The 24,500-nt window shown below is 37.5% G+C and overlaps 1 protein-coding gene across 1 annotated transcript in view; it reads left to right on the top strand.

The window, feature by feature from the left end:
• Positions 1-24,500, top strand: part of RBKS (ribokinase) — a 71,972-nt gene that overhangs the window by 19,188 nt on the left and 28,284 nt on the right. The window contains exons 2-6 of the mRNA XM_066178461.1: positions 501-633; positions 5,818-5,881; positions 8,629-8,691; positions 15,846-16,010; positions 21,313-21,404. Of these exons, the coding sequence (XP_066034558.1) occupies positions 501-633; positions 5,818-5,881; positions 8,629-8,691; positions 15,846-16,010; positions 21,313-21,404 (517 nt within the window). The remainder of the gene's footprint in view (positions 1-500; positions 634-5,817; positions 5,882-8,628; positions 8,692-15,845; positions 16,011-21,312; positions 21,405-24,500) is intronic.

The raw sequence follows: 24,500 nt of genomic DNA, 5'->3' as shown, positions 1-24,500 counted from the left end.
GGCAGAGGAGGGGCAGGTTTTGGTAAGGATTACAATTCTTACGGGTGTGAACACCAATAGAGTGAAAAACTACTGAACGGTAGTTTAAGAAGGTATAATTAGATGTAATAGAATTAAAGGAACTGTATGTAAGCTTGAGCCTAATGTTACAGTAAAAAAAACCCCTATTAACAGTGAGGCCTATAGATTTATGGTTTATCTGTATTGAGTTAGCACTGGGGAATCCCAGTCAGGGATCAGGTACAACTTCTGTAGAAACATGAAGAAAAGAAATGCAGTTTTTCTCTTGAGGGGAAAAGAAACTTGACAGGGTGGCAGGTAAGAAATAAACTTAAACTAGTGGGATATGGAGTAGAACCCTAAAAGGTCTTTTGAATATTTTTCAGTCTTATTGGCTGACTGTTGAGCCATTTAGGATTATAACAATGTAACTCTTATTTTGAAGATGCTTGTTTTCTTCAGTCACTAATGTATGTAAATATTGCTTTAAATTGGAATAGCCTAACTTCGCGATTGCCAAAACCTGGAGAAACTATCCTTGGACATAAGTTTTTTGTTGGTTTCGGTGGGAAAGGAGCCAACCAGTGTGTCCAGTCTGCTCGACTTGGAGCCAAGACCTCACTGGTCTGCAAGGTAAGCACTGACTTGCTCTTCAATTACAGCTGAACTGAATGTTCATGCAAATTCCAGTAAACCTTTTGCTCACTTACCAAAAAGCTTTTGGTATGTTTTTAGTTTTTAAAATCTCTAATTCTCTTTTCTTATTCTTATTTCAGCTTTAGATTTAAGCATGGAGGAGGCTGTTTAAGAACACTGCCAGAACCAAAGACTAGCTGGCTACAGATCTGACAGAAATTGCATGTAGAGAAGGATTGCAAAACTTAGATTGATATACCATGGAAAAGAGAATTGGAAAGAGTTAGACATGTTCAAAGTTCAAGAAATCTTGATTAGGCCTTCCTCTTTATGTTTCCCCTGTTACAGCAAAGAGCACTTCACTGATGGCATTAGGTGCTAGTTAGAAGCTATGGTCGCTCTAAAATTTACGTTGTAGATGATTAAAAATCATACACTGACAAGCCCATGACAAATTTGAGGAGGAATGTAAAAGTGCTTTGTGGGTTGAATCATTATCTCACTCAGTACTTGAGGTTAAGATAAGGTGATTGTATCCAAATTCTAGGACCTTTGTGTGTTATGGGATATTTTTGCCTACTTTTCTGAAACATCTGATGTAGTGCAGCTCTAAAGACTTGCTCACTTGGGCTGATTCAACTTGGCAGATGCTATATTCTTACAATGCTTTTCTTTGATTTTTGTCATTAAATATTATAAGTTCTGAGTGATCATTACTACGGTTAAGATCAAATTTTTTCTCTCTCTAGTCTTTATTGCCTATACTGTGCTAACTGTAGATGAAACTTCAAATTGACTGGACATACTTTGTTTTTTGCTATAGCTGGGGAGGATGCTAAATTTGTTGGATCATTGTCTGTCAAGGATTTTTTGAGAAGTGTTGGAAGCATCTCAAGGAAGCCTTCCTCACTGTTCTTTCAATTCAATATTTAGACTAAACAATGTTAGCTATAAATTTAAATTACACCTGAAAGCATTTCTGTGAGTTAGTATCACTAGTTGTTCTACAGTGTGGAGTTGGGGTCTTTTTGGCAATGTTTGCGCTTCTGTCATTTTGTGTATATTTGATCATCTTTGCATTCAAGAACGGTCAGATTCAAGTACAAGATGAACTGGCAGTGAATTCCCTTCTAACATTTCCTGCTAAATGTTAAAGATTTTTTTTCCATTGCAAGTGTGAATTTTGCTTTATTTTTTTAATGGTCTAGCCTTCGCTCAGTGCAATGGAAACATACACACTCATAATAAAATTTAGTAGCTACTGTATTTTCTAAGTACTTTTCAAGGACATATTTCTGTTATTTCAGTAAAACCCAGTCTTCTCTTTCTTTCTGTTTGTCTCTCTTTCCGTCTTTCTGTCTTTCCATCTTTCTGCCTGTCTCTCTTGTTTTTCTTTCTGTTGTGTATTTGTTTGAGAAAATGTTAGTATTTTCTATATTTTTTTTAATTTTGAAAGTTATTATTTAGTTTTTAAAGATTGCACTTTATGGCCTCACAAAATACTATCTCATCCTATGGAAATCTCATATACAGTCTTACATCTGCATAGGTTAATGAGATATAAAATTTCTTGCTTAATAAACTAAGAATAATCTGTCAATAATGAGCTTCTACAATTAAATTATTTTTACTGCAACAAGTAATCTAAAGTATTCAGTGGTTCCTTAAGCTGGATTGCCCTCACACACATACTCTGTTCTCAGTTACATGCTTCTGTTTTGGTCGTATTTCCCAACTTTTTTTATCCACTATGGGTGCAAAAATTACTTCTACAATCTGAAGTTCAGAAAATGGAATCAGTATTAATACTAAAGGGACATTCCATTGGAGTGTGGCATCCTCTTAGTAGCAGTGTGATTTAGACAGAGGATTTCCTTAGCAAATTTGGAGATAGACATCTCAGGTCAAATGACAAGGAATTCTTCGTATCTTAGAGCTTTAAAACACAAGAGCCAGTGTTTGGTGAGGGTTTGAGAGAGAATGTGTTATAATGACTTACTGTTATGACTAGAGATGCCACAGAGTGCTCTGGACTTTAATGCAAAAATTGTAAAAAATGTTTAAAAATTGAGTTTGAGTAGTGGAAATGCAAACAGTGTTCTGCTTCCTGCCTGGATGTCTCTGCAAGTGGCCACTGTTACTCTGAGTTATTGATGTGTATCACAGTAGGAGTCAGTTTGCTCCATCCTGTAAAACAAGGTACTGGTGGAATAGTTACAGATAAATTTAAAGCATTCCTTTCAGGGTACTAAAAGATCTAAGCAAATAAATTAATTGCTCAGGTTCGTACAAGAACACTGTTGCAGTACTGAAATAATAACAGTGTTCTAGAGAGATTCCAAACTCCTCTAACTATTTTCTTTGTTTTTGTCATGACCAATCCCAAAAAAATCTGTTAGCCATCCTAGAATAAGATGCTGTAGGGATGTTGGTCTGGAAGACAATGTATGTGCTGAAAAAGGTCCTGCTTTACTTCTGACAAACAATTTGGAATGATATTCACTGAACATTGCTGATACTGCGTGTGCTAAATTCTGTTTAAGCCATGGCTGCATTTAAATCCTACCTAGAAACAGGGAAGTGTTGTATAACCATCTTGTGTGGTCTTTTTAAATGGTCCATAAGCCAAATTTAAGTTAAAGTGCTATAAGCTAAATTCTCACTTCATTGTATGAATATATCTGTATCTCAGATGCAGCCCAGAATATGATGGGTATCTTCAATTAGTTTTTTTTTTCCATTTGTATGACTGTCTTATACTTGTCTTTAGTACTTGTTTAATTCCCTAATGACAAAAAAACCCATAAACACCCAAAATAACAAGCAACATATAAAATAAATAAAAATTATCAAGAGGTACATGCTTTTTGTTTTAAGTTGTTTTTAGGTACAGATGAGTTTGATTCTGCTAGAATTCTAGTTGCTATGATGCCAGCCAGCTCCCTAGCTCCACATGGAAAACATGATCAAAAGCAGGGAAAACCCAGACTGAAAAATACTGGTGTAATTCCACCTATTCTGATATGCAAACTGTGTGACAATAATGCTTGTACAAATGGCTTTTGTTGTTAAGAATTCAAGAAAAAAGAAATGCTATTTCAGCACTTAAGGGTGTTCTGCTGTTAGCAGACTAAGGCATTTATTTTTCTGTTTATCCACTAGTCCATCTAGCAGAGTCTGTGCAAAAGCAGAAAATATTTAAAAGAATGTTATATAATTTGACATGGTCAGTAAATATGCCTTTAATCTAAACTGAGTCTGATGCCCAATACTCTTGTCTTCCTTGCGGGGAAAGCCTGAATGGAAAAATAAAGTCCTTCAAATGCACTAGGATTAACTGGGTTGGATGAACTAACATGGAAAAAAAGTTTCCAGAGAAAAGCGACCTCCATGGACACCCACTGGAGGGCTTCCCTCCAGCACTGAGATGTCTTACTTTGAGCAAAAAGTACCATGGCTGCTCTCAGCTGTTTTGACAGTTAAAAAGTAAGGAATGCCTGTCTGTCAGTCATGCAGGATGCAGAGCTGAAGGAAGGAAGTTTCAGCTGAGCTTTTGGAAGAGAGTTATGAAATACTTTGTTGCTGAATTAACGGAGCAGATTGTGAGATTTGTTGTAGAAGTATCATAGTAGCAAGGGAGGGAGAAGGTGATACCATCAGACCGAATGTATTCCAGAGCACAGCTGTTAGCCTGCAGAGGTGAGCACAACTCAGGTTTAAATTGCAGATGGCTGCAGTCATCCAGTCTAAAGCAGTCAGAAGAGGCAGCTTCTGACAACCTGCTCTGTCTGGCCAACTGGGATTGTCAGAAGTACAGAAATACTCTAATATGCTAACAATGAATAACACAGTGACCCAAGAAAATGTTGGATTGTTTGGGCTTTTTTTCCATATACTCAGGAATGGTCCATCTGGTTAGAGTATTCTGACCTTAACTGCTGTCCTCCTTTGCTGAAAGACTGGGACTATCCTTAATAATGCTTTAGCAGAAACCCTTATAGGTATTGTAGGAAATGGAAGTTTCAAATCATGGTTATGCAATCAAATATATGAGGAAATATGTGACCCTTTAAATTTTAGAATTCTGAATCAAAGTGTTCGATTCTTGTGGTCACTAGCTGGTACTCAGGCCTTCTCCAAGCTTTCTGGAGGACTGAACTCATAAATAGAAAAGTTTCTAACAACAGCCAGTCGTAGCAGCTGCTTTTGTTGGCTTCTAATCTGAAGGGTGTTTCTTTTTTCCTCTTGCAAAAATACTTTCTGTAGCATTGGTTAGTCTTTGACACTGCTCGGATACGCAGCTCACACTTGGAATTGGGAACACATGCAATGCATGCTGAAGACAGGCTAAGAGTGGTGACTCAAAAGCTTTGTTGGCTTTATGAATATACTTTAAATGCTCCCATGATATTAAGTGAATTAAACTATTTTTTTCTCCATGTACCTCATCTCCTTTGTTCAGCTTTTGTAATGTAACAAAAAAGAAATTCGTATTAGTTTGAATAAACAGCAAGCAGAATTGTTTTCAGCTGAAAAGATTAATGGAACTGAAATTACAAGCTTTTTAACTTGCTGTTAGAAAAAAGATAGACCATAGCTTGACTCCCTAACTCAACTTGATCTGCTGTTGCTGGATAATGCAAACAAAAAATGTTGAATTTCTAAACAGTACATTTAGTACTGAGAATTGCAGAAATTGGTAATGCTGTATTTATCGTCACTTTCTGTCCCATGGACACAGTTGGATATTTTTCCACCAAGGAAACTAGAGGTAGAAAATTCAAAATACAAACTGCAGTTAAGAAGGACACCAGAATTGATGGCAATGCTTTCAATTCAAAGCTGAAAAAATCAGTTCATGTCCAGATTTTAAAATCCCCAGAAGTTTCAGTGTCAAAGGAGCACAGGGATTGTACAAGGAGGAAACTTGAAAATGGCAACATGGGTGTTTGTAATAGAGCAGGAGAAAACTGCAGAACTCTGTTCTTATTGTTTGCTAATGCTATTAATAGATTTTTACTATTATTTCTTAATTTATTATTTGTTGATTAATAAGGCAAAGGGCTTCAGGGCTAAAAGTGTTGTATTTAAATTACAGTAGAGCATTTGGTTGTCTAAAGATGATCTATTTATCCTCTCACCTTTCTGTAAAGAAAACCCATTCTTTTATCTTTTGTATAGGTTGGGAATGATTCCTTTGGCAATGATTATGTTGATAATTTGAAGAAGAATGATATTTCTACAGGTAAAATTTAACTTTAAATATTTCGTATTATTTTTGAACTTCAAAAACTGGTGGTGGAGGATTTATTATTTTTTTATCTTATTGGATATGTTTTACCATTCAAAACTATGAATAACTATTTTGATGCAGCTGGCAGGAATGAATGGATATGAGAGAGAATATGGGGGCTTCTGAAATCAGCTGTACCACTAAAAATAAAATATAGTGTTATTGCCTCTAAACCTCAGATGATTACATCAGAGCAAGTCACGTGAAGATAACTTGCTGTTATGAAATTGTTTAGTCTGGCATCATTAGGTAATAATGCCTGGTGAGAAATAGAAAAATTAATTTTGATTACTCATTCTCAACTTCACATTGTCAGAGGAGGGATGGAGTGGAAATTCAGTGGTAAGTGCAGAACATTTCACCTTTGCTTTGTGAACTGACCCATGCAGCTATTTTAGAGACTGCAGCTGATGTTACCACACATACACACAAAAATCAATGTTAAAAGGCTTTCAGAAGAAGGGAAAATTAGGCATCCACAATATTTTATTATCTTTTCACCATTGTAAAACCAATTCCCTCTCTACTGTGCACTGCTTAACTATGTGATCACATTTTTTCTGAACGACCCTTGTCTCCTTTGGGGTGGACAAGGATGTACAGATGTAATCACTAAGTGGCAATTAAGTATTTCATTTATCTCTTCTGTTTAATGTGCAGCCACAAGCTTAATCTACTGCATTATTCAAATCCTGCCTTAAAGACAAAACTATCAGTATTTAGTGAGCTTTTTTATTATGCTTATCATTGTAGCATCTGACTATTTCACAGATGTATATATAGGTTTATTCATTGTGTATCTCTCAACTTGGGCAAGAAACCAAGCAAGGATGCCATGAAAACAGTGTCTGTTAGTGTACAGTTCTGAATGTCTCCAAAGCATGCCTACCTCATGTCTTTGATTGTGTAAATGAAGCAATTATAGTGCACAGCACTTAATGAAAATGCATATGCCACAAAGAACCTTCATGTTTTCTGATTTAAATGATTGATCCTTCAATCTTTACAAGAATTTTTAAATAATCTTTATAGCAACAAAAGAAAAGTGTAGGGAAAAAAAATTCAGAAATTCCATCGTAATGCAGTTCATGGCTACCTAGATCAGTTGAAGGTTTGGAATGTGTAGATCCAAGGTCCTAATTTCTGCTGAGTTAAAAATATCTCAGAATTGGATTTAATTGTCACCTCCTCCATTGATCAGCCCTGGAGAAAAATAAGATACACTGCTGGTGAGGTTCATCAGGATCCTAACTTGTATTCCAAGATCTGGAGGCGAGGGTGATTCAGTGTGCTCAGAGCTTTTTGCTCAAGATGATCTTATTTCAGTCATGGACTTTTTGTCCCAGTTTAATCCTTTTCTAGCATATCCCTGTTGTTGTACATAAGGATACTGGGTACTGGATGAAAATCCTAGGGGTAATGCCAGTTCTGCCAGCTCTCATATCTGGGGTCCTTGTTGTATGTCTTCTTTATGTTTCTCTTGTTTCCTAGCATATCAGCTTTCCTTTCCAATTCCAATCTGTTTTGTAATTTTTCCCCTTTCCCTGGCTTCTTGTCTTCCACAAGCAACCAGCCATGAGTGCTGCTCAGACCATTTAGATCTTTATTGATTTGTTGTTCTTTTTGCCACATTTGAACCAGGCAACTTGCTTCTCATGCTGCAAGAGCATTGAGAGTACAGAGGACACACATTCTCTGCTTTCAGTTCCAGTGTGCAGACAGAGTTCATGGTGAAAAAAAGCTGTAATTTTAAGGGAAGTCCTGCTCTGACCCTGGTAATTGAGCTAGGCAGGGGTACTTCCAGGGCGAGTACCTGCAAGACTTTAGCAAAACCAGATGAGTATGATGTGAGGTGTTTTTCAGCCTTCTTCAAATTGAAGCAGATTGTTAAACTGGACACAAAGGCACATCTTGAGAAAGAAGCCCATTTTTGCCCAGCATTAAATCCATGTTCTATAATGTTAGAACATCAGAGCTCCTTAAACAAAAGGTCACCAGAAATTGTCTCAAATGTAATGGTAGATTTTTCTCAAATACAGTTTTTGGGGAATAAAAAAGAAACTCTCAGCTTTTTGGTCAGTTTTATGCTACAGTGCTTCTGGTTTCTTCTACCAATTTCCTATCATTGGTTGGTATCTGACAAATTTTCTGTCAGCTGAAAACAGGTTCTTATAGTAGTAAACATGCAACAGTCTTTTTAACAGACAGTGCTGCCGGCATCATGGTGATTTCTCTGAATAATAATCCAAAGAGGAAGCATATAACCCCACCACTGCCTTCATAGCATTAGTTAATATTGCTGCTGAAATGCAAATCTACACAGAATGAGATGCTGCGTTGTTTTAGTATTTTTGTTTTTCTTTAGCCTTGACTCTATTGTTTCATTGGATAAAAGAAATATTTCCAAGTAGGAGTGGAGTGCCTGAGAAGGCTGTATAAATAACAGGCTTTCACTAATGCAGAGATGTAGCCAAATTAAAGAATGTTGGACTCGTATTTCTGTTTTGTGGGTGTAAATTAACACTTTTTGTTGTTGTTAGCTTCTCTGGCATTGTTGCACATGAAAGAGTAATTAGCATTTTTAAATTGCTGGAGGTTATGGGTTCATTTTAGATTTAATTCAATTAAACTGTGTCACATGCTATTGGTTGAAAGTAATGTATTGAACTAGTGCATGCTCTAACTTTTCCCTTTCTTAGCATTTGTAGGTCAAACTACAGAAGCTGCTACTGGAACTGCTTCAATAATTGTCAACAGTGAAGGTACATATTTCTGCTCTGAATTGTCCTCTTTGTTCTTCTTTTACAGCCATAAAAAAACCTTTGCCTTGTCCTTTGTCACTGTTAATTGTGGATTTTCTTTTCTACATTTTTCATCTTTTTCAAGATTTTATTCACACTTCATTGCACTTCTGTTTATTGCAGGCAACGTAGAATTAGGTGCCTAGAAGCAGCAGAATCAGATGCTTAAATTGGCAGTGTGATAGCCATATTTCAATCAGCCAGCTGAACTATCTAGTTTTACATTCCTGAACATGCAGTGCATTACAAGGTTAAAGCTCTCCTTTTCCACTACAACTGACTCAGCACTTTTACTATAGAGTCATTTAGGTTGAAAAAGGCCTTTTCAGATAATGGAGTCCAACCATTTACCCAGCACTGTCAAGTCTACCACTAAACCATCTACCCAAGTTTCACATCTACATTTCTCTTCAATCCCTCTAGGGCTGGTAACCCTAGAGGGATTGAAGGTAGGTCAACCACTTCCCTGTGCATCCTATACCAGTGCTTGAAAACCCTTTTAGTGAAGAAATTTTTCCTAATATCCAATCTAAGTCTCCTCTGGTATAACTTGAGGCCATTTCCTCTGGTCCTATGAGGGAAAGGTTTGCCTTCTCAGGACACCAACTGAGTCATTATGCCCTCAATCAGGAAAAGGAGCTGTCCTCAGTATAAGTAGAAATATTTCTGTTGATCTTGTAATTTTACCACAAATCTTGATTTCAAGTTGCATCTGCAGTGATGAGTACACAGTGAAAAGGCTTTTTTTTTCCGTGTTAGTTTTCCTCAACCTGTGCCTTCGCTCTGATTTTTCAGGGAAAGAAATAAAGGTTTGGCTTGCTTTCATTTGTCCAGACTGCTAAACTATCCTCAGAAAACTTTATATCTATCTTTTCCTCATAATTTAAGCATAATTTAATCAGCCAGTTGATCTACCTAGTTTTATACTGTCCTGAACACACAGTATATTGGAAGGTTAAAGCTCTCCTTTCCTACTATGACTTACCCATCACTTTTACTATGGAATCATTTAGGTTGAAAAAGACCTTTAAGATCAGGGGTCCAACCATTAACCCAGCACTGCCAAGTCCCCCTCTAAACCATCTACTGAAGTGCCACATCTACATGTCTTTTCAAGATGTTTCCTCAAGCTATTGGGAGCCCTTAAAAGAAGTGTGTCTGGATCAAAATAGAGAGCTCAGGACTGATAATGTTTATGCAAACATAACAAATTAAGTGTGATTGGATTAGCTCACTAAGTTGCTAAGTTCACTGAGTTGCTAAGAGGCTTCATTTGAACAGTTACCACAGCTTAGCTGACACATCAATTTATCAAGCTTCTATGTAACCTGATGGTTGTACATCGGGCTACAGCTCAAAATGGGAAAGGAAACATAACTATTTACTCACGCAGCAAAACTGGGAAGGAACTGTGACTAAAGGCAAGCCTACACAGGAATATTCAGGAAAATTAGGCAAATTAGTTGGAGATGTGAATTTAATTTTCCCTAAGTATGATTAATCCAAGCCTTGCATGGCAGCTCTAATTCAGAAATAAGGTAATGCTAATACATTGGATAACCTGGATAGCTGCCTGTTAACTTCCACCTCCTTTTCTTGGTTTGGATCAGCAGGTAGATTGCACAGCAACTCTTGACACTTCTTATGCTGCAGGAGGGACAGTGGCAATCCAGTAGCACTCCTGTTCCTCACTGTTTTGTACATGACTTGCACTAGGCTTACTGTCCAGAGTAGTTGGATAAGAACCAGTCTTATAATTTTCCAATTCATATGGATGGCCAGCTAAGATAAAAAGAGTCTAAACTGGAATGAACAGAGGATGACCTGTTAAAATTTTACGACCAAGATTTTTTCTGAAGGATAAGGAGCAAAACAATCTTATGGATGTAAAACCTTTATAAGCACAAGGAAAGGGAAATGGATGTTTGGGGCCACGAGGTTCACAGTGGGCTATCTTGTGTGGTAGTGTTGGTGTGAGGTAGGGTATATGACAGTCTTGTGATTCACACAGTCACATGAATAATGCCTAATGTCATGTAGTTTGTGCCTCTGAGTAACTGAAAAATCGTATGCTAAGTTAGCACTGGCCTCAAATTTAATTTAAAATCTAGTAGAAGAGCAAACCTGGTCAGAACTATGCTCTAAAGCAAACAGATGCACAGAATTGGTAATGGTTCTCGTTGTTACTTCTCTCAAAAACCATCTGGCGCCTGAATTGAGTAAATTGCAGTAAAATAGCAGTACTTATGTGCTTTGCTGTTGCAAGAGACATTTTCTTTTTTTTTTCTGTAGAAACCTGGCTGATTTGACCTAAACAGGCTTTACAGCAGTTTTCAAAGGGCTTGTCTACACATGCATGTTTTACTGCAGTGGCTATGCTGGCATAGCTGAAACATCACAGTGCTCAATGGACTGATGTAAAGTAGTTTCTGCTAGTTCAAATTATACCTAAAAGGGAAGCATTTGAAGTTGGGGTTGGTGATGGTGTTTTGTGTTAAGATGAGGAACAAATAAAAAACATAGTTATCATCTCTTTAAATTGACAACTTTTTACTGCCATATTGTTACACACCTAACCTACCCTTCTTACCAAGTCTTTACAAGTATTGATACTTGGGGAAAATGCCAACTCAAACCAACTGAGAAAAATCACAGGGAGAAGTAGGAGATAGGCAAGTAGAGGGTGTATGATGTTGTGATGTATGAGTGAAGGCAGAGCAAAAGAAAGCTGTAGAAAGCAGAGTCAGATGAGGCTTTGAAGTAAATCTTCCCTGATGTTACCTCTGTCTGTCTAACTGGCGCTGCAGAATTTCTTGGAAGTTTTTGACCGGTTACTGAATTGCACAAGTATAACTCACCCGCTATTGTAATTGTCAAAGTGCTAAAAATTGGAAAATATCAGGCACATTTGGTACTCTCAAAGTTGATTATATTCTGGGACAATACAGTATAGTTTCAATAAAAGATAGAGGTTTAATCTCTGCTTTAATGCAGAATGGTAGAGAGATGTTTAATGAGTTTATTGAGCTGTACTGAAAAATGTGCAGCTCAGAGATACTGCAGAGGTTCCCTCTGGGCTGGTCTCAGAAATCTGCGCAGAAATTTTTCTGGGACCTTGTGTTTCTTTCAGTTGCTCTCTTTTATGCTGCTGCCTTTTCATAAAGTTTTGATTTTACTAAACACAGGCTTCAGTATACCAAGGTCCTGTACCCTTCAGATCTGTACTTTCTCTCTTAAGGATAAAAGCTGGTACATCCAGCTGCTTTTCTTAAGACATTTTTTTCGAGGTGTATCACACCACTTTGTACCCAAGGTTTTGTTTCCTCTTTCAGTCTGCCTTCTTGCCACTAGATCTGTCACTTAGCACACCTTCTGCTAGCAATGTGGTATTGGATGGTAAGAGCTCGATAAAGTGATGATGTGTGTTGTACCTTTACACACACGTATGGAGGGAAAAACCCTCTTTGTGGATAATTTTTTACATGATTACCTCTGAAGGTTATTGCAGCCTTGTCTATATCTGGTACTGAATGTTGATGCCATTAAGTTGCCCTAACTGGACTAGAGGTTTGAACAAGTCTGACAATATTCATATTCCTAGCAAAAATTCAGTGGAGGCACAACAGAGTTTGGCAAGTCATGATTAAAATTCACTTGATTTTTGCAAGTTAGGGCTTGGAGCTCACCTACACAGAACACTGCATGATAACCATCACTTGAGACAGACATTGTGCTGACTTTATGATAAAGTTATTAATCATTCATGAACAGTGAATAGACATTATTTTGTAAGCTGAGTGTACCTTCAGTACCTATGCATTACTAGTAAAAAAACATTCAAAAAATATATTTAGGTATGGCTAAGTAAACAAGGCAAACTTAGAATACATATGCCAGCTTGTTTGTATTACACTTTTCAGAGGGGATAATCTTTGGTTTGAACTTTCAGTTTTATGAAGAAATGTCACCTGAATTTTAGAGACTTTCTACATACTGACTTTCTTTATGAACTTGAATGTGTTGTGTGCAAGACTCTTCAATATTTCTATCAAGTGGTTGCCTAGAAATTATGATACCATAACATACCCCAAACCCACCCTGATATTCATGAGATATGTGATTTGGCAGCATGTTTTTCTTGTGACATTCTTTTCTGGTCACAAATAAAATTTTCTTCTGTGTGAATTATTATGCACAAGCTCTGCAGCTATTGTTACAATTGCATTGTTTGATCTGCTTGATATTTTGATTAATTCTAAGCACTACTGATGGTTTTTAGGCTAGGTCATCCAGTTTTAAACATATTTATTGCACTGTGGTGTTTACTGGTTTGACCATTGATTTTTCCACTGGCACTTCTCGCCTGGAGTCATCTATAAGATGACCCTTGTAAAAAAAGGTCTGGCTTGAGTTATCCATCTTTCTAAGAATTGGCAGTAGCAGTTTTAGAAGCTGAGCTTAGGACAGTTTTCATGTATGCAGCATTCATCCTGACTGGACCCAGTCCCCATCTGGTGTAAGCCTGTGCAAGCTTATCAGTTTCATTAAACTGTTACAGCTTATAGCAAGTGTGAATGTGGCCCTTAATATTCTAGCTGATGTCTGCAAAACTCAAAAGTTATATAGATGTTCCCATCAAAAGTGATATTTTTAGTCTAAGAAAAGAGATTCTAGAATTAATAGTAATCGGTAAATATTCTCATGCTGGTGTGGGTAACATTTTACCTCACTGGAGTATCTTAGAATCTAGGTCAACAGCTTAAGGCTTCACTTAGGGTTAACAGAGGTACACAGACTTTTGTGGACAATAGTTTATCTCCTCCTCAAACAGGTATCTAAGATATGTAAGACTAAAAAAATATTTGAAAATATTTTTCTCTTCTCCTTGTTGAAAGAACATAGGAAAACAATTTTTAGAAATTAGTTTTCTTAGACTTTTCTAGTGTGTAGGATTTTTTTTTAACTAAAATAATTATTTCATGTTGGACAAGATGAATCTCACCCCTCTTTGCCATCTGTCTTTAACTCTGTTGTCCCTGATGCTGAATTCCCATCTGATTTCCCTGGCAAGAAATAATTGCTTTCAACAAAATGGTTGCTGCTAATACAAAATTTTGTATTAATTGTGTGAGCGTGGCTCCAGATTCTGCCTTCATGCACCCTGGTGCAAGTTTGTGGTGACTGCTATCATTCAGTAAGTGTGGTATATATAGCTTAGAACAGAATGGGGGGAGGGGTTTCCCTCCAGCTTGGGTTTAGTCCTTCTGGACTGTTGCACCACAGTAGGTACTGCATTTCCCTGGCAGGTTTGAAAGCAGACTCTAAATCTCTGACCTTTTGGAGTTATGAAGAAAATCTTCAGACTGTGATCCAGTGTAGCATGGTCTACCTTGAATTCGTACATACGGGTTTGAGCTAACAGCCCTCCTTACTGCCTTGGGCCATTAGCTCCAAAGTCTGATAATAATATACATGTCAGTACAGCTAAATAGTTCAGCAAGATAATGCAGCAAGACATGTGAATAAAGTCTGAGATTCTAGGAAGAACAGAGGCCAGGCAGAAATGAAAGAGATTCTTGTTCCTCTGATTCCCTGTCTTTTACTGCTTGCACTGCTGCACCCTAAAGCTATCAAAATATATGCTTCGCAAAAGAGGTGCTATTTACCTTTGAATATTTCTTCAACAGGACTCAGATGTCTTTGGTAACATTTACTTGTTGCAGAAGGTTTTTTTGTTTTCTTTTGTTTTTTTTATCCAAGATGCCCATCATTGTGTGTTGAAAAGCAGGGCGTTGGCTTTTAAGTGCTGAGGTTTTGCTTTTCATATGCAGCTGTTCTGTACCAAACCATTGACAGCAGAATTGCTTTGGAAAGCTTGGGTCCCTCCCTCTGAGATCACTATATTATTCTTTCCATTGTCCTGCTTTCTTTTTGGAATGTGTTTAGGGAGAGAAGCTTTGCACGTTCTTAGTCAAAGGACTTTGAAGTCACATTCAACAAAAATAATGTATTGAAAAACATAAATATTTATTTGCAGAGTAATTCAGTTCATTACAGAATTGGTAGCCTTTAATGATTGGCAGTCCTTAAAGGAATCTTCAGCGGGGGCGGGCTAAGCCTGTAAATCAAGGAACAACTGACTTCTTGAAGTTAATACCTGAGTGATTAATAACAAATTTTAATTTGAAGGCACCCATGCCTGAAGGTCTCTAAGTGTTGTAACAGAGATTAAAAAAAGAAAGAAGCTGCAATAAAAGAAGGTGATTTGTGTGTCTGAAGAAAAACAAAAGAATATTTGGAACCAACGTAAATGAACCTCACCTAAGTGTAAAACAAACTACAAGAATAAAAAGGATCTTAGATGTGCTTTGAGACACTGCCATGCTTCCACATGCACAGCTTTGCTTAGACCATTCTCTTGGCCACCTCTAAGAGCAGAAGAAAACTGTTGCTCACCTTCTTTACTCACTTCTGATAAAACTTTCCCTAGACACAGGCATCACCTTTCTGGACTTTGGTGACAAGCTAGTTCTGGTTTTCATGATGGTTAGGAGGCCTAACGTGAAATGTCTCAGGTAAATGGTTCAAGCCTGCTTCTCTGAAATCTAAATAACATACCTAATTTTCTTAGCTGTGTGAAATACTTTTTGTTCTCAGCTGATAGGAAAATTGAATTTTTTAATGCCATTTTTGGCATATGAATTCAGTAATCACACTGATGCTTTTCTCTTCCAAATGCTACTGGAATATTTTAGGAAGATGCAAATATCACCCTCAGTGTATCCACCATCTCCACTGTGACTAGTGCAGTACTTCTTTAGAGTTCACAGAAGACACCAAAATAAGACTGGGGAATGCCCATATATGATTTTTCCAAAAGGAATTTATACTATGTTTATTGTGTAGTGTTAGTTCATTAGTTCATCATTGATCTTTTTGATTATCCTCTGAAATATTTGTGTATTTGAAAATGTCAGCAATGCATACTATTTTAATGGGCTTTTTGGAAAGTGAGTTGAAATACTTGTCTGAAATAGATTGTAAAAAGTGCAAGGAATTGTTCTACATACTTTATTGCCAAAGTTAAAGTAAAAAACACAATATCTTCTCCTTAGGACAGAATGTTATTGTCATAGTCCCAGGAGCCAACCTGCTTTTAAATTTTGAAGATCTGAAGAGGGCTTCTGATGTCATCTGTAAAGCCAAAGTGGTTGTTTGCCAGCTAGAAATAACCCCTGCTGTTTCTCTTGAAGCTCTGAAAATGGCACGTGCCAGTGGAGGTAATTTAACATAAGCCGTTTTCTCTCGTTCATTTGTACTACATGAAAAATACTCTTTACCGTGCTTTCTAAATAAAGTTCCTGTAGTCTATTCTGGTTTCTGTCATTATAGTTTTATTTAGAATTGAAACAATAACCAACAAATTCATGCTATGCTAATGAGAACGGAATTTTCTTTAAAAATTTTTCAGTGTTAACCTTGGATAGCAAATCAACTCATACCCTTACAATCTCCCTGTAAATGTCTGGTGCTGCTTTTCCTCCTGTTTTGGTGCTGTGACTAATACAGTATGGTGTTGGTAGGTCAGGAGCTATGGGCCTGACTCTGCTGTGATTCCAGAGCAAAACAGGCACAATGAATGCAAGTCAGTAAAGTTCCACACACAGGGAAGTGAATGAAATTACCTCAAAACCAGACTTAAGCCCTTGTTCTCCCAGCATAGCAGTAGGTATGGCCGTGGTTTTTTGTATAGTAGTTGACATGCTTAAAAGTAAAATTTAAAAAAAAAGCTTTTTCCTCCTAACCAAAATTCTTAAAGTGGGACTGGGCGTGATGCCATTGCATAGATACAGTCATGGTCTGTGAAATTATTAGAAAATTGTTACTGTCCTATACTTTTAAATGTAGAGCATTGTTCCTTCAGTGTAGCATATATATAGATGAAAGCTGAGATTTTGCTTGAACAGGATGGGGTTTCATTATCAACATAATATTTTTGTTGTTTAAGTGCCTGTAATGCTTGCAGTTACTCAAACACAATTACCACAGTATTTGAACACTAAGTAAATAATTATGCAAGAGACGCATCCATACGAGATTAAAAAAATGTTTCTCCCTTCTATCCAGAAGATCAGACTGGGAGGGGACAGCTCATAGCATAGTCAGTGATGCAGCAGATCAGGGATGGAACTGGGATCAGAACTTACTATTTCCTTGAAGCTGGGTGGGCCCAGGGTAGTTCCAGTAGATCATGGCATGCTGAAATTGTGGGCTCTCCAGTTCACCTTCTGCACCATGACCTGTTGTTCACCTGTTCCACTATATTTTTGTTATTACATTTTATGTAAATGGATAACAGCATTCTTAATCTAATGGTGAATGGGCTCTAGTTGAATCATGAATCAATATTCATGACTTATTTTGTCTGTTTCTAACTCCATGAACAGTTTTGGCAAGACGCTTCATACTTTTGTCACCCTCTTTTGGCAAGATGCCAGCCTGTGATAGAAGAAAAGACAAGATTTTTTTAAAAAGCAATTGAAAAAATTCAAACCTGATACAGAGAACAGACATGGAAGCACTTAGCAATTGTAGACATCACAATATATCAAGAAAAGATAGTAGTTAACTGTGGGCCAGCTGTAGTTCTGTGCTGTCAGTGTGTTATCATTGTGCTGCTCTTCTGTCAGGGGAGTTTGGTTGCTTCTGCTTTAAAACAATAGGCTACACACGTTCAAATGTCATGTGCCATCAAATCTAAGTAAACAGCTGAGTTTTTAGCACTGTAAAAACTTATCTGTAGCCAACAGTAAATTGTTAATCCAATTTCCTTTCTTCTAGCTTGCAATACCCTCATGTATTATGTAGCACTTCATGTTAGAATGTTCACTTGACTATTTTTGTGTAAAACAGATGCATACCCAGATGCCTCAAACCTCTGTTTCAATGAAGATTTTTTGCTTTTCTTCATTTTTACTGAAAGAAATAAACAAAAGAGAGAAAGAGCATGGAAACACAGGCAAGAACTCTTTGATTCTCTTTGGTGAAGGTCATCTGAATCTGTAAGCTGGAGAGGGTTATCTCATCATGTCATGTACACGTCGTGACATCCTCTCATTGTGGCACTGGTTATTCATTATTCTTGTGACAATCTTGGTGAGAAGGAAGGCAGGAAGGCAGGCAGGCAGGCAGGAAGGAAGGAAGGAAGGAAGGAAGGTAGGAAGGTAGGAAGGTAGGGGGGTTGTGAATAACTATATGAAGTAGGTGTAAATTGTAGTGGAAATTTGACTGGACAATTAAAGGTTTTTAGTGGTCCATGCTGAGAAGCTGCTACTGCTTCCAAAAGCCTGGGTTTGGGCTTCTCTAATGACAGACTCCATAAAAGATGGATGATAATGTCCAGCATATTAATACTGTCATGAAGAAAGAGCTGGAAGCACCCTCAGTTAAAGGTTCCATGTCACTTGCAAGAAACAGATCTATTTTTTGGATGCTTCAAGCTTTAAATCTTGGGCTACAATTTTTCATAACAGCTGTTTGTCTGTGGTTAAACTCTTCATGATTTCTGCCAAAGCAGTGTGGTTGCAGAAACCAGGCAATGGAAAATGCCTCCCACCCTCCCCTAGCTTTTGAATTATGAATACCAGCTACCTTAAAATTTACTTAAGACTTCATAGCAAAGGAGCTTTCTTTTAAAGATAAGCCTTCACAACGGTACGGAGACCTGCCTGATTTTAACTGAAAATAAGTACCTTTCACACAGACATCAGAAAATTGTTAAGAGCTTCCCAGCTACCTTCCCCTGACCATCTGTCCAGACAGGCACTTGTCCATTTGGGCAGCATGACTTCCAGTGTAATTCCTTAACCTGGTTTTAGGCAACTTCTTTTATACTTTTTAAAAATTCTTTTATATATATTAAGGATCTGTTGTAAACCTAGGAGCGCAAAGCAGGAGCTTGCTCAATTTCAATACAGAAGAGACAAAGCTAGATGGAAATGCTGGGGATGGAGAGTTGATTTCCGGCAAAGGAAATGTAGGAGAGATTTACTTGATTTTTGCAGGTGGCAGAAGAAGAAGGAAAGGAGAATCTGAAAGAGGAACAGAATTGGAACAGAGATCAGGATTTGTTGAATAGGGATTGGAATATGAAGGTAGAGTCAGGGAGCAGACTGTGGGCACTGGAAGAGGGAAAAGGAATTGTAGGTCATAAAGAAATATGATGTGGTGAAAGTTGAGTGAAAAAGGTTACAGTTGCGTAGTTCCTGTGCAAGGAGGCATAAAGAATAAAAACTCATTGAGGAGAATGGATCTTGGCAAAGGCAGAGAAATGACAAGCTAGAGGAGTAGTCCTATGGGAATCTCATGAGGTTTAACAAGACCACGTGCAAGTTGCTGCATCTGGATGGAGCAACCCTGGCACCAACACAGACTGGGTGATGAAGGGATCAAGAGCAGCCCTGGGGAGAAGGACTTGGGGGTGCTGGTGGAGAGGAGGCTGGGCATGACCCAGCCATGGGCACTCACAGCCCAGAGAGCCAAACGTGTCCTGGGCTGAATCCAAAGCAGCATGGGCAGCAGGGCCAGGGAGGGGATTCTGGTCCTCTGCTCTGCTCTGCTGAGACCCCACCTGGAACCCTGCATCCAGCTCTGGGGGCCCAGCACAGGAGAGGCATAGACCTGATGGAGAGAGTTGAGAGGAGGCCACCAAGATGATCAGAAGAATGGAGCATCTCTCTTGTGATGAAGGCCTGTTTGTTCAGCCTGGAAAAGTCTTAGGGGGGACCTAATTGCTGCCTTCCAGTACCTAAAGGGAGCCTACCAAAAAGGTGGAGACAAACTTTTTCCAAAGCATGTAGTGATAGGACAAGGGGAAATGGCCATCCAACCCAGGCCATTCTATGATTCTGTGAAAGAATTTTAGCATAAAATAAGTTCCTCAGGAGGACCAAACAGATTGTCCTGTTCAAAAGCCATGCTCTTCTTCACAACCTGAAAGAGGATCTTAGGGTTCCTCTATCTCCCCCCATGCTCAGCAGATAGTAAATATGGGAGAAAACTAATAGTAGTGTACTACGTTGTGCTCATGATGGGTCTGTATTACTTAAAACCCAAATTGGAATACTTCCAGTGCTGTTCCTGACCCATGCATATGTTGATATGATACCACATGACAGTTTGTTTTCCAGTATGTGCTGCTTTTTTATTTTACCTAGGAAAGTATACCTTAAAGTTTTATGTTTAAGAAAACTTCATTAGTGTTGCAGTTAAGAAAATAGGAAATGCAAGAGTTAAGATTGCCTGTGAAACCTTAATTTGTCTCCTTTCTGCATATGTATTATGTTGCAGTCTTTAATTATGTGATCACATGCTGTTTTTCAGTGGTATGTGATCATATAATTAAAGTTTATTATAATACATACTCTATTGTAATAATATAAGGGAGGCAAATTAAGATTTCATTGGAATTCCTAATCCTGGCATTTTCTGACTTCTGAGTGAAAGTCTTTGTCACTTTAATACTGTTTTTAATGAGGCAGGTAGAGAGGCATGATAAAGTTGTACAGTCAAAGGCTAGACCTTTTAAAGTGTTAATCACCTAAACTTCTCGGTACCCAGATTTCAGAAGTCTCTGTGCATCTTTGTCTGTTAACTGAGCATTAACTGGGATTCAGAAATGTTCAGGGTGTCTGACTATTACATGTTATAGCTTACGGTCTAAATATATGTTTAGGACTGAAAATTTAGGCATCCAAATTGGAAGATGTGATCACTGACTATAAGAAATATTTATGAAGTAAGAGTGTGTGCTTTATTTTAAAATGATGGCCTTGTGGTTAAGACACAAGTGTTAATCATAGAATTGGCAAAGTGAAAAACCAAGGCTGCAGACTTCCTGTGTTAATAGTGAGTAAGTCACACTGTTCTCATGACAAACCTTTGCTGCTGGTGCAAGAGGCCTTAGGCTACTACAGTTTAAAGTTAGGTTAACTAACATATTCTACCACATGTTAAGTTTAGGTCTAGCTCTGCCAGATAGCATATTAAAAATATACAGTGCCTTGTCTACACTACCGTTTTATAATGTGACATTTTGAACAAGTTAGGTAATACATTCAGAAGCACATTTAAAACCTTGTCTGGACATGCCCTTCATTACTCCATAACTCGTGAATCTTCATGTACAGAACCCAGATAACAACACTGAAAAATTCAAGAACTAAATCAGTTCTTGTAAAACTTATTAATATCATGGAAGAAGCATCATCAGTTAAACAAATTGCATTAATGTCTAAGTCTTTTCTCTTTTTAAAAAAAAATTCAATAATTTCTTCGGGGTTTTTTCTGTTACTCTTCTGTCATGTTCCCATCATGACAGGTGCCTGCACATAAATTAGAATGGAACTTTATTATAATAAAGCTTTTACCATTTGTATAACACAAGGATGCAGAAAATGAGAGTAAATTGTGTGTTAATAATAAATATTGGGGTCTGTGATTGAAACACAGTGGTCTTTCAAGTGGTGATTTATGAATTTAAAACACGACAGATTTTTCTTTTTCCTTTTCTTTTTTTTCCAGTAAAGACTTTGTTTAATCCAGCTCCAGCCCTGGCTGACCTAGATCCACAGTTTTATACCTATTCTGATGTCTTCTGCTGCAATGAAACTGAGGTAATGGTCATATGTCATGTTAAAGAAGGAGCGTTAAGCGGGAACATTTCAGAAGGATACTTTTCTCAGAAATGCAGCATAGGGAGCAGGAAAATTGAGCCATGCTCCTCTTACACAGGACTTCTGGAGTGACAGGTTTGATTCCTGACCTCACCAGCAAAGAAGAGTACTCTAAAATAACTTTAGCTTGCGCTTGAAATTAAATTAGCTGTTTGCAGCAGGAAAGTTGGGTCCAGCCTTCCTTACAAGTAGATCAGCAAAACACATCCATAAAAGGACACTTGTTAAATGTTATCACTGAGTGGTAAATATTAAAATAGAGTCTTGTCCTTGTTCTGTGGTCTCTTGATATGATTAGCAGGAATGCATTAGCCATAGTGTTCTGACAGTTTTAAATTCTCTTGCCAGGAGGTGATGCACGCTTGTTGCACTTGATGGTAAATAGAAGCTTCATATGCCTCTTCCTGTCAAATCTGTTTTCAGTAAATCTTCTCTGGCCTTCAACTGTATATTTTCTGTTTTTCTTTCCCCCCCCCTCTTTCCCTCTCTTTTCTAATTTGAGTGTTAGTTCTCCCAAAGGAAATTGGTTCTGTCACAAGAGACAAATTAACCACATCTCAAAAGACCTTTGTTTAAATTTGCTACTTATTAGCATTAGGCATGCTCTGTTCCTTCCCCTCGCTCTCTCTTTATATAAACAGGAATGTGGGAGAAGTAACCTAGTGGATAGGAACCATGCCTTGATCAGAGTTAAAGTTATCTCTAAGAAACATGATTTCTGCAATGAACATGATCCCTTTGGGTGGAGAGGAGGGGAGAGAGCTAAGAGAAGAGTCTGGCCCTGCTTACTTGTAGCATTTTTTGTCTGATGACAATGTCTGTCAGTGTAAATTTTTGAAGACTCATTTACCCTCTTTTGAAATTTCTGTTGAACCCCATCACAAACTATATCAGAAGTTTTCAGTCCTTGAGTCTTCTAGAATTTAAGGGTCAGCCTAAGTAACCCAAAAATACTTTAAGTTTTATTCTGGGATGTTTTATTATGTGTCAAGTTCACATACTCCAGAGAATTCAAGAGTTAGCAAAATAGTAAGGTGGAAGATGACATGGCTCTTCAGGTCTCTGGAAGCCAGGATAGTTGGCAGTGGTACAATTTGTGGCTCAGACACTGCCCAACAGATATCAGAATTCAATTTCATGTAATGAAGAGAATGCTAAGGCAAAGTATTTATTCATGTTCAGGGGACTGGCTGAACACCAGTTTCATGTTTTCTTAATGCTATCAGAAAGCTCTTATGGCCTGGACTATGCCTCTGGATTGGCTAAATGGTGCAATGGTTCACATTTTGGGCTGAGAATGTCCATTCTCTGCCACTATTTAGTAAATGTCATTCGTTGTTTGCTTTTTTCATAACGCCACTTGTTAATTCTTTCCCCCTGCAAAAACTTATCCCCCATATGTTAGAAACAAAACTATGTTTTTCATTACTTGTCTATTCCTGATTTTTCTCTCTTTGCATCACACGTGTTAAAGTTTTCCTTTTGTTGTGTTTTATTGCTAGGGGACAGTCTTGAAAGAGACATTCTTTGAGAAGTGTAGCTTGCTGGATCCAGGGGTATTATTATTACCACCACATGGAGAAAAGAAAATTACTTCTATTCAGAGAACAAGAAATATAGGTGTATAATTAAAATAGATCCCTGCTCACTCATCCACCTTTTCCTGCAGAGCTGGGGGTACAGTTTGCATTCTTTTCTGCTATTTTCTTTTAGAAACTAAATACCATATGAAGATAGCTAGGATTACTGGATGCAAGGTCAGGCACAGAAATATGCTCTCTGCTGTTGAGGAAGCTCCTCTCTTCTGAATTTATGGAAATGTTAGACATATGGGAGTTTCTGCCAGCCATATCATGGGAACATAAATCCAAGTGTAGGATTCCTACAGCACATTGTGAGAACAACAATGGTTCATAAATACCTTCATTTTTAAAAACAACCTTTTGAAACTTTGCAGTGAAATCGATTATGTTAGCACAGATGAATATCCAATTTTGTTTGATTTAATTCGCTCTCTGTGTCTGATTTGTATTGAATTGATTTTCAGGGACAAACTATTGCCATTGTACCTGTCTTTTTGCTGAGAAAAAAGGGGAAAATCAAGCATTTGTTTTTCTTATATCACCAGTATGAAATTAGTTTTTTTAGTAGTTGTTGTATATTCCTATGCCATCTGTTTTCTGTTTTCTTTCATGACTTTCTTTAATTTCAGATCTCTGTAATGAATACACTTGAGAAGTTTGATATACCGATAAATGTTTACATACCCAAATAAAGGTTAGCAGTCACATCTCTGCATTGCACTTAAAGCAACAAGTTAATTCTACAAATCTTAAAGATAATTCTGATTTTTTAAAACTTTATCAAATCAACCAACTACATATGCATTTCCATCATCATCTTAAATCAGGAAGTACCTAAGACTTTGGTGATCCTGAACCTATACTGGGGAAAAGATCTTTTTATCCTATATATTTTTTAAATTTCCCTCATTGTTTAATGGCAGTCATAGTTAGAAAAGAACGTTTGGATAAAATGGACTTTTCCTCTAAGCCACTATGGTCATTCTTGTGGATTGTTAGAAATCATTATTCTCTGTGGCCAGATTTATTGAATGTCCTGCTTACAGCTCTCTTCCTGAGATGTTCTGTTCCAGCTCCATTGCCTTTCCTACTTGGTATTTCTAAATCTCAAATGTCTTCCTATAGCCAAAATCCTATTAATGTTCAGCTTTACCCTTTCTGGAATCTTTTATTTTATATCTGGTATTTTTAGCTACTTCAAGAAAAAAAAAAAAGTGTGTTTCTGCTTTATCTTTACTAAGTCTTTTAAATAGTTAATAAATCACCTTGGGTTTGAAGGTGAATTCTTTAGAGCTACCTGGTTCAACTGCTTCTAAAACATTCTTTTTAACACACCAAGATGAAATTTACACAGATTTTTTTTTAATTGCTTGGTTTACCCTTCTTAGGAATTTACATTTATAAGTATTTATCACAATTTTATCATAATGTCCCTCTCTTTCTCGTTCACCAA

This window comes from Chamaea fasciata, unplaced genomic scaffold (assembly GCF_029207755.1).
Source record: "Chamaea fasciata isolate MVZ Bird 193981 ecotype frontalis unplaced genomic scaffold, bChaFas1.0.hap1 SCAF_3, whole genome shotgun sequence".
Lineage (NCBI taxonomy): Eukaryota > Metazoa > Chordata > Aves > Passeriformes > Sylviidae > Chamaea > Chamaea fasciata.
The sequence above is the reverse complement of the archived record's forward strand: the minus strand, read 5'-3'. Positions and strand labels throughout refer to the sequence as shown.